At 37.4% G+C, this 16,999-nt stretch overlaps 1 protein-coding gene and 1 pseudogene across 1 annotated transcript in view; one reads left to right on the top strand and one right to left on the bottom strand.

The window, feature by feature from the left end:
- The window catches only part of ITFG1 (integrin alpha FG-GAP repeat containing 1), a 128,188-nt gene that overhangs the window by 84,888 nt on the left and 26,301 nt on the right, over positions 1 to 16,999 (top strand). The window contains exon 13 of the mRNA XM_033129558.1: positions 9,121 to 9,164. Within this exon, the coding sequence (XP_032985449.1) occupies positions 9,121 to 9,164 (44 nt within the window). The remainder of the gene's footprint in view (positions 1 to 9,120; positions 9,165 to 16,999) is intronic.
- On the bottom strand, positions 14,959 to 16,702 carry LOC117034376 (protein farnesyltransferase/geranylgeranyltransferase type-1 subunit alpha-like; annotated as a pseudogene).

The following is a 16,999-nucleotide window of genomic DNA, read 5'->3' as shown; positions in this document are numbered from 1 at the left end:
TGGGAAGCAGAAGTCAGTCTTGCTTTTCTAAAAATATATTGATCATTTTGAAAGTGTCCATGTGTAAAAAATATAATTTCAGATCCTCAGTCCTTCCTTGGTATTTATTTATTTACGTTTCCAAAACTGACAGAAAGGTCAGGAAATCTTAGGGACAGGAAAGGCCTCAGAAGCCATCTTGCCCGAGACCAACCTCATGCAACCAAACCTCAGGCAGCTTCTACCTGAGTAAAGCTCACTTCCCACAGAGCAACACATTTCTTTTAGGAGTCCATCTAGTTGTTAGAAAACTTACCCTGTATCAAGTCAAAATGTGCACATTTAGTTAACTTCTGTCTATTGAAAACTGTCAAAAGTAATTGCGCTTTTTGCAATGATTTTTAACCCTTTAAACCGCAATTCCTTTTGCACCAACCTAATCCTGTTGTCTGGCATACAGTAGCCCTTGACAAGTACCTGTTGAATAAAAATAAACAATTAGTCCTAATCCAATGATTGCAGTTTTTGATCCTTAAAGCAGACATAATTTATAACTATAGTAACAGAATACCTGTAAACACACTAGGGTCCTGCTCAGGAAAAGTAAACTTCTTTAAGGAATTAAATAATGAGGCAGCAATGAAATGACATGTCGGAGGCTTTCCTGTAATCCAGGGAAGCAGGAAAGGGAGTACAGATGAAACAAGAGTGGCCACGTGTTATTGGCAGTTGAAGTTGTGTGAAGTGTGAGTGGGGTTCCTTACACTATTCTAATTTGTATGTTTGAAAAATTCCATGTAAAAAGTGTTAAAAACCTAAGAGTGTCTGGAGAATCTTTGTGCTGTAACGTTCTAGCCTAAGTCCGGATGGGTAGCACTGGCATCTGAGTAACAGGATCCTGGGGAAGTTTCCTCCCCGTCTCCAAGCTCATACTCAGAGACTGCCAATTTGGTGCAGGAGGTGTTAGTTTTAGAAAACAAGATAACTTGGCATTAAAGATACTAACATACATATTAATAACATGCTTCACAGGAAGGTCATGGGAAATGAGATGCCAGTTTACAGCAATCATGTGGGAAAAAGAACCTTCTAGTCGTTTTGAGATGCCCTTCCACTCTTTGCTTTGATTATTAGTTGTTTGCCTTAAGTCAGACAGCTGCTAGTATGTAATTACCCTTTCATAGCCATCTACAATGTCCAGAGTTGATTTTGCTCTAAAATAATTGTGACTAATGCTCAAACCAGCCTGGGCGAAGTGACAGTGTTTTCACTTAAGCTTTGCTCTGTGGCTAGTGAAAGGTAAATCTATCCTCTTCCTGTTCCTTGCTGGTTCCCACGACACCAGAGATCCACAGAACACTCCCCAAGCACCTGTGTGAGGACAGTGGACCCTGAGCATTGCAGAATTGGGAGGTTCCCTCACTCCCTCAAATCATACTTCCTAGCTCTAATCTTTTTCTCCTATTCTTTTTTTTTGTTGTTCAATTTTCTTATTAAAAAAGGAAGTGAGGATTTAAAATCAAACATCTGAATACAGTTTCTGAAAATTCTTCATTTAGTTTGATTCCAAGTTACTAATTTGTATTTAAGATACAGAACTAAATGAAACCTGAACTTTGAAATAGCAAGTACATGAAATAAAATCCTCTTGTTAGGTGACCTATCTAAAAACAAAAACAAACAACAACAAAAATCAACCTAATTTCAGTAATTTTTTGCTTTAAAAAATGGGCTATGGTGCAAGAAAAAGGCTGGAGGGGAACTTAAATATAATTGGGGACCAAATACTTAAGTCAACATGTAAAGTCAGACAGAGGCATTCCATTTTCAAATAAGTGATATTTTACATTTATATAGCACCTTATATAGTCAAAGTGCTTTACAATCATTATGACTTGGCAGCCATTCATCAATGTATTTCTCTTATTCTTGTCAGCTACATTTAGAGGTTCTGCATCCTAACTCTATTCTACTAGTACTTGACTCAAATTTCTAGCAAATACATATGAGCCTATATTTCCCTAGCACTTACAAAATTCTGATAGTACTTTCACCATTTACTTCAAATAGGATGAGACCTTTCAAAAGCTTTTATTTCCCTGCCTGCTTCCAGATTTTGTTGAAATAATGTGGAAGTTTACTTCTGGATGGTTCATTTTGCTTTACCTTTTGTGTCCTCAATTCTACAAATCTTTTCTTAACATAACAGTTCACAACCATTTCATCAGTGATTATTTAAACTTAACAATTTTTATCAGCTCTATTGCCACCATTTTACTTACATACCACATCTTTCCTTGTCTTTAGTCTAATTTCTTTTGGTGGAGCACTTCCTCAAGTTCTTTTCAGAGAATTGTACAGAGGTTAATATATTTTCAAAGTCGTGGTATGTCTGAAAATGTCTTTCTCTTGCCCTCACGTATCAACACTGATTTTGCTAGCAGAAAATTTTATCAACGTTGCTCCATTTTTTTCTTGCAGATAGTATGGGAGTCTTTAAAATTGTCCCGTGTTCTTACATGTTCTGTTTGGATGGAGGCCATTCATACGATGGCTCACTTTAGTCTTCTTTCTTTTAAGCTGTTGTTTTCTTCATGTGTCTAAGGATTTTTCTCTGCTTATATTTCTAAAAAGAATCAGTGTTGTAGATAATATGTGTGGCAACAGCACTTGTGTCACATACAATTCTGCATGACAGACGACTGCCACTGCTCCCTTCTCTCCTCCCCAGCAGGAGCTCCTTGGGGCTCACAAGCTGGGAGCCGACCAGAGGGGGAAGACATGACAGTCACTGCTAAGGGACACTGCTAGAGTCCCTGACATCCCCACGCCTATGGCCTCGACCTGGGGGGGGTCATCAGACTCTGAGTCTGAACAGACTTGTGCTTTCCAGTGGGAAGAAGAGCAGGGAGTGACAGAGGCAGAACTCATATGATCACACTGCTTCACGTATGTTATGAAAAATTATATATGTATAAAACATACACCTACCCCATTTCCTATTTAATGTGTGCACATGTAGAGAACAGGATCAAAATTACTTAAAAGATGATTCACTTTTTACTTACATGTTTCTATATTTATATTTTTTACAATTAGCTTACGATTTTTTAACTAAAAAATAGAGAATGAAATATTGGTAATCAATAACAGATAAAAAAACATTTCCATAAGTTGTCTAAAATAATGTCTAAATGACAAGAATGGCTGGGAGGGAGGCCTTTATTTCGCACATGATATTTGATTTGGTATTTGCTTTGTATTCATGTGTCTTAAGCAAAAACTAAAGACGTTTTCAGAAAATGAATATGAACAGTCATCCATAATCCAGGCAAGGATTTTTCATTTCTAAAACCATTTATACAGTATTGACCTTTCTAGCTTTGACTTTTTCTATTCATCCTTTTCCCAGCCTGCAAATTGGTTTGGTGTCACAGTATTTATGTGTGATTATTGCTAGTTTTGGGTTTTGTCCTTTGTGTGAAGTAGCTAACGTAAACTGAATCTCAAAGCTAGAAGCCAAGGTTTTATACTTTTAATATCTTTAAGAATACATGGTCTGTAATGTATAGTTTTCACATGAAATATTAAGATCATAAGCATTGTCATTTTAAAGAAAACTTATGAATTGCACATCCCATCAGTCATGTTTTAAACTAATTTAATCTACTAATAACCAATAATTCACATAGCTCATTAAGTATTTTAATTACAGTTTTTCATTTAACTCTGTGAATAGCCTATAAGTATGTTCTTATTTTTCATAAATCTTTCTAAAACAGCTTTGGTTTTAAAATTCTAGGGGTATTAGAAATTTTTTTTTACAACTGTACTTGAAAGGGTATTATAACATGTTATAATAGATCTTTATAGAATTTTGTAATATGATTACAAATACTAATAATTACAAAACTTTATGAAAGGGTTAAAAATCCTTAAACTTCTAAAAATTAGAATATGGCTCAGCCAAGATCAACTAGTTAGTAGGAAAACATTGACACTTAAAATGAGAAACAGAGAGAGACTTATAAACCAAACAAACAAAAATAGCCATTGCCTTCAAGAAACTCACAGTGGTAAAAAAAAAAGAAAACAAAACCAAACAAAAACCAAAACCTACAAATACAGTACCCATCCTGTTAAGTTTCCTTTTTCCATAACTGGCGTTTATTATGTATTTTAGCACACCTGCTCGGTGGTTGTTACAGTTGCTTAAGAAAATTGTCACAACCATATGCTTTTATAGAAGTAGTGTGACTGTCCCACATCTAGGAAGCGAGCTTTGCTCTAGCAATAGTATGTTCTGCCTTGGCAACTGGACTTGGAGCTGAGCTGTGCCCTACAGAACTAGACTGGAGGACGACTGCTTGGAGCCGATGGAGCCCTATTCCCCAATAAAATTTATTAAAAAAAAGAAGAAAAAAAGAGAAAAGTCCCTTTTTAGGAAACTTACATTCCATAATAAAAACAGAAATACTTTAAAAAAAAAGTTCTGCCTTGCAGCATTTAGTTGCGAGGGCTCAGTTTGTATCTGATGAAAGCACAAGGAATTTTTATTCTGATGGCACTGGAGAAACTACGTTCTTGCACTGATTTAATAGACTCCTGGTACTTTTTACCTGTCAGTAAGTTTGACCTTGTGGCATCTTAAAATTGTAATTTCAGGGTGACATTTATAAAAACGCCTAAGAGTCTACCCTTCGACTTTTCTGTTTATGCAAGAGAGTTTGAAAGCATTTTTTTATTGGTAAAGTTTTGGTTTGGTATTTACTCAGGTTTGTTTTCTGATTGCAAAGATTAAGGAAGCCTATTATATATATATTTTTTTAAAAAGCCTATTTTCCTATTTGGAAAGTCTGGGAAAGTATTTTTTAAAATTGCCACTTCCAACCTCTATGAGCCCTCAGCATTTTCTGCTTGCTTCTGCTAGTTCCTAAAGTTTCAGGCACTCCAAAGGAAGCTGCAGAATTGAAAACTGATGCTTTTAAATCCTGAAATACATAAGTACAGAATCCGTAATCCATTTAAAATAACAATAGTAGCTGACATTTGCTATCATGGGTTAGGCCATCTCACAGGTGTTTTACATGGCTTTTCTTATATATATATATATAACACGACCTATATATGGTCATTTTTAAATGAAAATACATGAGTATATAACTTTTATGAAAAATAATATATTCTTAACACATAAGGAGAAAGGGAAAGCAGAAAATTAGTGTACCAAGTAAATTACACTCTTGGCCGTGCTCTGCATTTTTGACTTGAGAGAACATACATCATCCATGGGCCATCCAGCCCCATTCATTCAGACCCTGCCTGTTCAGGGCTCCCACTCTTCTAGGTAGTTTTATCACATGAGCAATCTTACACAAAGTGCCCCTTAAAACCAGACCTCTTCCCTCTGTGCTCGGTCAGAGTATCGAGTGCCTGAAACTGCCTACTAATAGTAAGACAGATTCCAGTTTGGAATCATAGGCTTGGGGAGTTTTTAGAAAATTTATAAGTTACTCTGTCCAGCCACATTATTTTAAAGATTTTTCGAAAACTAAAACAGAGAGAGGCCAAGTGATTTGCCACTCCCACCTTGTGCATTGGCGCGCGAGGCAGCAGGTGGCCCTACTCGGTGGTCTCCTGTACTGTATGGAGAGGATGCCAGAAAAGAGCTGAGCTTCCGGTTTGTAGCCAGATCGTCACAGAGATATATTCTTGAGGAACACTCATGACCTGTAGATTTAGTTAATTAATCTGATATGAACAGAAACTGACAAAAAAAACAATAATAGAAGAACTGTCACATATGTAAAATGCTACATTGTTTCTCAGCAGCATTTAATTCACATATTCCTTTCTTTTTGAAGAAGTTATATGTAATTTTAATAACTATGTTTAAACCACACTGATGAGCCTATCACATTAATATACTGAAAAATATGAACGAAATGAGAATAAAAATGTTCCTTATATAGCTGTACCTTTGAAGAAACCCAATGTTTTCCAGACCTTTTTTTTTTCGCTTTATTAACGCAAGAGGAGAAGATAGTAAGTATGTGTGTGAGTGGGTGTGTCCCTTTTCTTTTTTGATGGAAAAACTAAAGGATGGGTGGGACTTAGTGATAAAGAAATTGAAATGCAACATTTCACTCTTCTTTAGTGTTCCTTAACAAAAGCAGTATAATTACTGGAATTAGCTAAAGACAGTTTTTCCTGCTTTATGTAAAAGATACATAGTTGGTAGAGCCCCAAAACTGTGTAGACTACATCTGCCTTACCTGCCGCAGTAGCCAGGTACCTGTCACTGGGAAAAGGTCAGGAGGTTCTGTAAGTGAAATAATAATTGAAGGCTAAGAACAGGTTCACCTTTATAATAGTATTTGGGAGTTCTGAATTCCTAATTAAACAGTATTATCAAGCAGAATATTAATTAAGCTCAAGGGTTACTATTGTTCCTTCTTGAATCTGTGGTTGCAAAAACCAAGGAAATGCGTGTTCTATTTGTACTTTGTAGACATCTCTTTAAAAGGCATTTACAAAGGGTGCCAAAAAAATGTATACACATTATGAGAAAGGAAAAAACTGTATTAAATTTGTAATACTCAATATATACTGATAACAAAAGATGAATACAAGTCATGTGTGTACTTTTTTTGGCAGCCCCGGTATATTTGACATGTATGGTATGTACATATGTATGATGCATTTATCTTATCATTTTGACCCTATTGCTACAATATGAAACTTCAAATTTTACAGAGGAAGTGTTGCAAAAAACAAAAATAGATACAGGATACAAACCAATTTTTAGCTTGCTGTATAAAGAATGAAAGAGATGATTATGTAATTTTGAGTAAATACCTTCAACTATGCTACACAAGACAGACATTTTCTCTTGTACAAAAAATAAAATAATCCAGTGATTCATTGATTTCCCATCTCCCATAAAAGTAAGATGATGTGTTTTTTCAATGGCCACATGGTCTTTCAAAAGAGTTCCATTTGCTTTGTGACCTTGAGTAATGCACTGGCCCACGCTCCAGGTTCTTCTTCTGAAAACAAAGTGGGGGTGGAGGTGGAGCCTATTGGGCTTATCTCACAGTCTTACTGTGAGGATTAAGAAGGAGCATATATGAAAGCAAATTCATATTCAGAGTTTGGCACTTACCAGAAGATCAATGAAAGAATGTTTGCTGAAAAGATGCTTGATAACCTTTCTGGAGGTAGTTTCACTATAACTGCCAAAAGCTTTAAGACAAAACCCAGAAATAATTCTATTTCTATGAGTTTAGCCTGGTTAACCACCATTCTACTTTCAATGAATTTCACTACTTTAGATACCTCATATAAGTGGAATCATGCAGTATTTGTCTTTTGTGATTGGCTTATTTCCCTCACCACAGTGTCCTCAGGGTTTATCCATGTTGTAGCATGTGACAGGATTTCTTTCCTTTTTAAAGCTGAGTGATGTCCCATTGTACATATAGACCACGTTTTCTTTAGCCAGTCATCGTCGATGGACATTGGTTTGGGTTGCTTCCACCTCTTGGCTCTTGCAAATAGTATGCATTTCATTGTGATTTAAGTTTGAATTTCCCTGATTGCTAATGATTGCTCATCTTTTCATGAGCTCAGTATAGCTCTGTATCTTTGGAGAAATGCCCCTTCAGATCTTTTGCCCATTTTGTAATTGATTGTCTTTTTATTATTGAAGTGTCAATGTTCTTAATATTATTTGGGCCATTGCCAAATGTAATTTTTATGTTATGAATTACAGTCTAACTTCACTTTCCTCCGAGGAGTCAATTATACAGGACCATTTACTGAATAATCCATCTTGTCTCTGCTTTAATAAGCATTTATTGAGCAAATATGTTGGATTAGGCCTTGAGAAAATGATAGAATGATGCAAAGCTTACATTCTAGTACAAACACAGACTTGTGAGTAAAGAATTACTATTCAGCAAAATAGTAGTTTAAATGAAGGTTTATGAAAATCATTTTGGCACAAGTGGCAAAGGAATACAAATGTCTGCCTAGAGGTGGGGAAAGAGCAACCAAAAAAATACTTTGAGAATAAAAGAGTGAGAACCAGTCCCTGTGCTGGGGTAAGAAACATAAACGTTGAAAACTGTTTCCAAGTATAAAACATTTATTTCACTGTTTCCTCAAGTCGTATTTAATGTAAACATGAAATTAATTACATTAATGTATCAAGTATGAATGAACAGGTATCTTTTGTTGAGATGAAAGATGTCGTTTCATTTCTTAGTGCCTTTGTACTTTATATATCCTGCCTAAGTATATTTCTATTAGAACAACTGTCATTTTCATAGAATTTAAGTAAATATAAGAACCCTTTTTCCCATGGATATATTTGAACTAACAGAAATTTTAACCGTTATTGAAATAATTCATGCATACTGATTGGAATTGTCAGCTTTCTTTAATTTATAACATATACAGTATTTAATAGCACATAATGTCTGCTTTGTAAGAAAGCAGAAGTGGTAGTAATACAGTTAGTGTTCAAAACTCATTGCTTACATAATGGCTTCAGAAATTCTAACCTTTTCTTTTTGGGTGATTATAGAATAAATGTGTCATTAAATTATTTTTGTATATTTGCTCTAGACCCCTCAATGATTTTATAGTTATGTTCTCCATCATAGTTATTAAGCGTGCCGAAAATCTCTGACCCAGAAACTTTGACTAGATAAATGGGAAAAGTATAGTTTGAGATATAAAGTACTAAATGTTCTGTTTGTTTTTCTCAGTATACATTTTAATTGGTTTTCATTTGATACTAATGTCAGATCCTAAGTCATCCTTGGAATTTAGCTAACCACTTGGAAAATAAAACCAACAATAGGTATAGCTTGATATAACCATAATTAATTATATCACTTACATATTTCACAAAATGGCAGTATCTTCACTGCTTTATAAAGGCTTTTGAAACATTGGTGTAAAGTGAACAATAGAAATTTAATCACTCAAATCTAAAGAAACTGAATTAGTTTCTGCTTGTGATCAGGATCCAATAGAGCATATTAATAGATTTTAAGTAAAACAATTAGTTTATTTTAAATATAAGCTTACATTATATCAGTAATAATAGCCTTTTCTTTATTTTTTCCACAGTTCTTAGTGGCCTCTGTTCTAATGACTGCCCTCGAAAGATAACAGTAAGTAAACTTAACTCTCAGTTGTAAACATTTCTGAGAAAATTCTCTGCATGATAAATAGATGCACACAAAATAGTTATCAGATTACAATCAAATTGATATTGCTCTTTAGAGGTGAGTAAAGTATCCTTAAGTGCTCAAAAAAAAGTTTACGGAGAATAAAGTACCTATCCTAAAAAATTTCTCACCTCAAGGTTCTGAACCTCATTTACAAAGCCTTTTCTGACATCCTAGGGAGAATGACCACGGCTCCCATTATTTCTGTGCATACTACTCCCATTGGGGCATATATAATACTTGATCACACTTACCTGGTTTAATTTTGATGCCTCTCCACACTAAAATGTAACACCTTGAGGTCAAGAACCGTGTCATCTTTGTATACTTGGTACATGGCACAGGGCCAAGCTTATGGTACCCAGTTAATGAATTTTTTTGGTATAGCATTAATATTGACTTGCTGTCTAAGGGAATGTTTCAATAAAATAACAAAATGTGAAAATAATTAGGCTTAGTGTTTGAAATTGCCAGTTCATGTACCTTGTAAGAACATTACATTATACTTGAAAGTGTGTATGTGGACCCTGCTTGGGTCCTCATAGTAACCCTTGTTTTATAAGGAATTAACCCCCATTTAAAGAAGAGGAAACTGAGGCTCAGAGAAATAAAATTGTCCAAAGTCCTAGCTATGAAGTGGTGGAACAGAACACAAAGCTAGAGGTGCTGATTATGGTCTCATGTTTTTACTACCCCATTAAAGCACTGCATTGCCAACATCTTAAGTGTGGTTGGGAAACTTTCCATGTTTGAGACACATGGAAAGAGACCCTGAGCCAGAGATCTGCACGCAGAGCTTCCGTCTAGACTCACCTTGAGAGACACCTCTGACACACTGAGGAAAGCAGGATTCGCGGGAGGAGAAGGCAGTCTGTGATGCGTGGGGAGCTGTGAGGCTAGCACGGTCCTTGGGAGATGGCTCAGGTTGAGGAGAGGGGCCCGGACTTTGGACACCGGGGTCAACCAGAAGTTGCATCAGGCAGCCCACAGGAAGGGGTTGTACTTTGTACAAGCCAGCTCCCTCTGAGAACAATTTATATGTAAGAGCCCGGCTATGAGCTAGCAGCCGCTTAGGGACTGAGTGTCTCAGTCCTGAAGGGACCGTCTGGACAGGGCATCCTGTATCCGCTGTGAAAGTACGTGAGTGCCGGCTCAAACCCATCTGCCTTCCTGTCATTAGGCAAGTGTAGTGTATAGGGGAGGCGGGGGGTGGGGGCGGGGGGGAAGGCCATATTGGAACTCACGTGTAGATGTGATTAATCGGAGGCTGATGATGAACTCGGTTGTTTGGGTTTTGTCTACCCAGTTTGTGAACTATTCAGACCCTGTGTTCCTCTTCCTTTCCCTTACTGACCGTGTCCCCTACTGTGTGGCTCTTTCATTACACAGTCTAGTAAAGAAGTCTAAAATGTTCAACTTGAATCCACTCATTTTACCCACAAGCTCTAGCAGAAAATTTGACAGGAAAGACTTTATAATTAAGGCAGATGATACTTCTAAGATCAGCAGTGCTCCCATTCTCCTTCTTAAAATAAAAGTCACATCTGTGGTGTGGAGAACAGAGCCACTTAGAAAGTCACCTAAGTAAAGCCCAGCCTGCAGAGCTGTCCTCACAGTGACCTACGGTCCAGCGCCGTTGGGCTCTTCTGCAGGCGATGTCTGTCTCCTCTTCATCCCTTTATTCCTTTCTTTGGAGTTCAGCTCCTGTTAAACTGTCCTTTACGTGTATCATTTTTCTCCCCTTGATAGAATAGATCACAATTGTATGACATCCTAAAAGAAACAAATGCACACCATACTGCCCCAGTTTTCCATGTGTCAAATGGATGCCCACTTGTGAAATTATTTATTTCATGAAACAGTGGGCGTTCTTCTTATTGCTTTGAAATCAGATCCACTTGATCGTAATGGAAAGTGTTATGTTAGATATGAGCTAGTGTAACACTCAGAGAGCACATGCATGTACCATACGACATTCTTTACCACATGAGTCCATTTATGAGTTGGATAGCTCTTCTGCCCCCTATGTGTTCCCACTCGATACAGGTACTGTCTGCTGTATGGAGGGGGGAGGAATTTCTCAAGTCAGCAGCTAATCGCACCCAGTTCTTTCATCTCCATTTTGAAAACGCCTGAGTCTTTCATTGTTATTCAACTTTAGCTACTCACTCCCATGGCCATACTCTGGACCTCGTCTGCTGGAACCGTTTGGCTGTGAAATCTCAGTGCCGTTCATCTTTCTGACTATTGCCTGTTTTCCCAGCCCTCTCATTCGTGTTACTCTAACTAGACCTGTTCAGCTTTAAGACCATTAGTCTCGTGACCTGTATCAGCTCACTCTTGTCTTTACTTCCATCCTTATTAAGCTACCACACATCAGTCGTCACTTCTGCCACTACCTTTCACTCCCACAGAAGACTCTCCTTCCACTCTACCTACCTGGCAAAATGACAACGCGAGGGCAGTCCCGCCATCTCTCTTACTCTTACACCTAGGTATTTCTGAAGGAAAATAGACAGCCCCGCATATTGGCCACTAACCCATGTAACATTAAATGAGCATAATCATATCAGTTTTATACGTGTCCCTAGACATCTTTCTTCCCCCTCTTTTTCTCTGGTTACTTTCAGGATTTTCTCTTTGATTTTCTGCTGATTGAATATGATAAGCCTAGGTATAGGATTTAGGTATTATCTTGTTTGATATTCTCTAGACCTGTGGTTTGGTGTCTGTCACTAATTTGAGGAAAATCTCGTATTAGGACTTCAAATATTTCTTCTGTTCCTTTCTTTCCTTTTCCTTCTGGTGGTCCCATGACACACGTTACACCCTTGGTAATTGTCCCACAGGTCTTGGATATTCTGTTTCATCTTTTCATTAGTTTTTCTCTGGATTTCCCCTTTGGAAGTTTCTATTGCTACATCTTCAAGCTCACTGATTCTTTCCGCCACTCTGTCCAGTCGCTGATGAGCCCATCAAAGGCATTCTTCATTTCTGTAAGTTGTTTTCTTTTTTTTTAATTTCTACCATTTCCTTTTGATTCTTTCTTAGAGTTTCCATTTCTCTGCTTACATTAATAATCTGTTCTTGCATGTTGTCTCCTTTTTCATTAGAGCCCTTAACATTTTTTTTTAATTTATTGGGGTGACAATTGTTAGTAAAATTACGTAGATTTCAGGTGTGCAATTCTGTATCACATCATATATAAATTACATTGTGTGTTCACCACCCAGAGTCAGTTCTCCTTCCATCACCATATATTTGATCCCCCTTACCCTCATCTCCCACCCCCCAACCCCCTTACCCTCTGGTAACCACTAAATTACGTTCCCCAGATTAATTTTCAAGCCCCATGGCCATCTTGTGGTTACTGATTGTTTTCTAATCCCCTCACCTTCAGAGCCCTTAACATTTTAATCATAGTTATTTCTGGTCTGATAATTCCAACATCCTGCCATGTCTGAGTCTGGTCCTGATGTTTGCTTTGTCTATTCAAACTTTGTTTTCTGCCGATTTTAGCATGCCTTCAAATATATCACACAATTCAGAAAGCTTCTTAATGATCCCAGCTCAAATCTTTCTCTAATGGCCTTTCAATATCTATGAAATTTCAATTATGTGAACTTTCATTTCACTTCTTTGCATTTGTATTGGTTAAGAAAGGAGCTTTGCTACTATTTTTGAAAAAAAAATCTCCACCTCTAAAAGCACTCTGAAAAGTATGAGAGGTGTTTTACTGTTTTTTGTGCACACACTGAATTAATGGGTTTATTCTCTTGTATTCAATCAAATCAAATCATTATACAAAGGTTTAGGTTACACTAAATACTCTCACAAGCTGCCAGTTTTTATGAAATGCACACAGTGTAGTCCCAGTAGATCAGTGGGTCATAAAGAGGGGTCTTCAAACCACCAGCATCAGCGTCTCCTGGCAACTTGTAAAGAATGCACATTTCCGGCCCCCACCCAGACACACCAAATAAGAACGTCTGGAGATGCAGCCAATGAATCTGTGTTTAACAATCCTTCCAGGTGATGCTGATGCTAAAGTTTGTGAACCACAGCACTGGACTGTTTGAAAGGGGATTTACTGTGAGCTAACAACCACGTCATTTTACACGGCAGTTATATGTTCCACTGGGAAGTGGAATTTCACTCCAGACATGCATTCTTGCGAATAAATTATTTCTGTAGTTTTAGAATTCTGCAATCCTACAATACATTAAAGAACTAAAAGGTAAACTTGATGAATGTTTCTGATTTTGATCAAATAATTTTGTCCATTCAGTAGTAGTTCAACATAGTTAAAGATAAGATTTCATTACTAAAAAGGACAATTTATTTAGCCAAAGTAAAAAGGTAATGTTGCAGACATAGTGAGCACTTACTGTGTACCAGGCACTGTTCTAAGTATTTTACACATACTTGCTCAATCTTCACAGCAATCCTCTGAGATACGTACTATGATTACCTCTAATTTAAGATGAGGAAACGAAAACAGAGAGAAATTAAATAATTTGCCCAAGGTCAAGTAGAAAAGGAGAAATTTGAACCCAGATTGTCTGACTCTAAATATTACACTCTTATTTTCTGAATTGGGAAAGCTAATACCTAAAATATTCTCATGACATAAAACGCATGGAATAACTCATAGGTCTTACATTATTACATTAGTCAGCTTGAGCTACCATTACAAAATACAACAGAAAGGTATTTTCTCCCAGTTCTGGGAGCTGAAAGTGAGAAATCAGGGTTGACAGCATGGTCAGGTTCTGATGAGGGCTGTCATCCTGGCTTGCCCAGGCCCACGTGCTCTCTGAGTGCTCACATGGCCCAGGTTCATGTTCATCGAGGGAGAGAAGGCAAGCTCTCCGGCCCTCCTTCTTATCAGGACCCTGCGGCCATCATGATGGCCCCACCCTCATGACCTCCCTAACCCTAATTACCTTCCAAATACCATCACATTGGGGGTTGGGGCTTCAACAACCACTGCCATGCCACAAACACTGAGTCTATAACAGAAAAGTAAACGATTTCAGAAAAGTGTGAGAAAGAAGTTATTATGAAACTTTCACAAATACGTTGTCATCATCACTGATTAATATTCCCATAATTTCAGCTCCTGGCATATTATCAGCTTCTCAGGTCTCACATAAAGGAATTTAAAATGTGTGCATAAATACTTCGATGAACTAGCGGAATTAACTGCTTCAGAAATTCTTAATCCTTGTAAATTGAATTTTTTTCGGATGCATCCACAACTTGATTACAAAACCATTCTTTTGGCATTAGTTGGTCGCAGTGATAGCAAGACACAGTGATTGTGGCATGGCAGCTCTGATGTAGCCATTGCATTCCCTGCTTCCTGACCTGGAATTCAGGGTACCGCATAGCCAACATGCAAGTTACCTGCAGTCATTAATGCTGCAAATCCTGATGGATCTACCGTTTAGGGAGGCATTGATGCTAAGGAATTAGAGCCAGTGTTGATAAAGCTACAGAAGTTCCTTTATGGGACTGTTTCCTCTCTCTCGCCCTGGATTACTTTGCTTTAAAAGAATCAAATGACTCTAGCAGTCTCCACAGCAGCAGCATCCAAGGAGCGTCACGCTTAATTCTTGTTAAAAAGCAACACCTGTGCAGATTGTTTGCACCACAGGCAAAGGGAGTGATCACTTTAGTTTTAAACTCCTGCATTAGAATCTCCTGAAAAACTACAAGCGTCCATCAGGTGTTTCTAGATGCTGTATTGCTGCACACTTGTTGGTGGGTCACTTTCTGTGCTGTGTTTGCTTTGAAGGGACCTTCCGATATAGCTCCAGTATTCGTTTTTTCTAATGTCCTTTTCCCTAGCTGGTATTTCACATAACTCTAAAGCTTTATGAAGAATGCCCTCCTTGTCACGTTAGCTTTCTAGCATATCTTCATGGATATCCACAAGAAAGCCAGTTAGGTCGGGGTGGCTGTGACTTGGTCGTACAGCAAGTAATTTTTTTAACAGACTGGGATATTTGGCAAAACCACCAGTCTGCAAAATCCCTTTCAAATGGCTCCATGCACTTTCATTCTCTGGTACTAGTTGGATCGTTCCCAGAGTGCACTCACTGCACCTCTGTCTCCAGTAGAGCACACGATCACTGCAGCCAGTAGTGTTAGAGATGATGCAGGATCTTTGGTCCAGACAGTTATTTCTCACTCCTCTTTAAGAAGTTCGTCTGCAGACATGCTGCAGCTCATTATCCCAAAGTTTAATTCCTGAATCACCCACTGTCGATGTTGCCAGGCATGATAATTCCTTGCATCCTGATTAATAACATCAACAGTAAACTCAAGCTCCTGAGCTGGATGTTTTAGCCATTCCACTAGTACTCGCCTATGATGCCAAATTTGATCGTTTGGGGGCTGTTGTTCAATTATTGCACCGACGCAGTTCTTTTCCTCATGGAGAACCTTTGGAAGTGACTTTAAGAGGACTCTTAAAATAAGTCTATTTTGATATTAGTGTGGCCACTCCAGGCCTCACTTGGTCACTGTTTACATAGTATATCTTTACCATGCTTTTACTTGCAACCTGTTTGTCGTTTTTGAATTTAAAATGTGTATTTTATAGACAGCATACACTTGGATCATATTGTTCTGTCTATTCTGCTAATCCCTGCCTTTTGATAGGAATGTTTAATCCATTCATATTTCACGTAATTGCTGATAAGGTAGGATTTCGGTCTGCTGTTTTGCTATTTTTTTCTGTGTCTTATGTCTTTTTTCTTTCTCTGTTCCACTGTTACTGCTTTCTTTTGTTACATGTTTTCTAGGATATGATTTTAATGTCCTTGTTTCTAGTACTCTATGTTTAAGTTATTTTCTTACTTGTTTCTCTCAGAATTAGTTTCCGTCTTAACTTAGAAACAATCTCATTCAGATGTATACCAACTTAGTTGCAATAGCGTAAACACACTTTGCTTCAGTATGCCTCAGTTTACTCCCCCTCCTTTGTGCTCCCATTGTCATACAGATTACATCTTCATGCATTATGGGCCCAACAACATGGTTTCTAATTACTGCAGTAGTGTTTTAAATTAGATAGGAGAAAAGAGCTATAAACCAAAATAATTTCTACTTTCTATTTATCTACAGTTACCGTTACTGGTACTTTTTATTTGAGTTACTGTCCAGTGTACTTTCAGTTCAGCCAGAGCAACTCCCTTTAGTATTTCCTGTTAGTCAGATGTGTTAATAACAAATTCTCTCAGTTTTTATCTTATAGTATGTTAATTTCCCTTTTATGAAGGATAATTTTGCTGGCGTTTAGACTTCTTAGTTGATAGCCTTTTTCTTTCAACACTTTGAATATATCATCCTACTGTCTTCTGGCCTCCTGGGTTTCTGATAAGAAATCAGTTTTTAATCGTATTGAGGATCCCTTGTAAGTAATGAGTTACTTACCTGTTGCTGCATTTAAAATTCTCTTTGGCTTCCAACATGTTGACTATGATGTATTTGGTGGAATTTGACTATTATGTATGTTGGTGTGGATCTTTTCAACTTTATCCTACTTGCAATTTGTTGAGCTTTTGGATGTGCAGATTAATGTAGTTAATTAAATTTCAGTATTTCCACCATTTTTGCTTTACATTTCTTTCTGCCACTGTCTCTTCTCTCCTCTGGGACTCCCGTTGTTGTTGATATTCTTAATGGTGCGCCATGTGTCTCTCAAGCTCAGTTATTTTCTTTATGTTCTTCATTTTTGTGTTTCTCAGACTGGATTGTCTGAATTGACA

The sequence above is a fragment of the Rhinolophus ferrumequinum genome, chromosome 15 (assembly GCF_004115265.2).
Source record: "Rhinolophus ferrumequinum isolate MPI-CBG mRhiFer1 chromosome 15, mRhiFer1_v1.p, whole genome shotgun sequence".
NCBI classification, from domain to species: domain Eukaryota; kingdom Metazoa; phylum Chordata; class Mammalia; order Chiroptera; family Rhinolophidae; genus Rhinolophus; species Rhinolophus ferrumequinum.
This window is presented reverse-complemented; position numbering and strand designations above follow the sequence as displayed.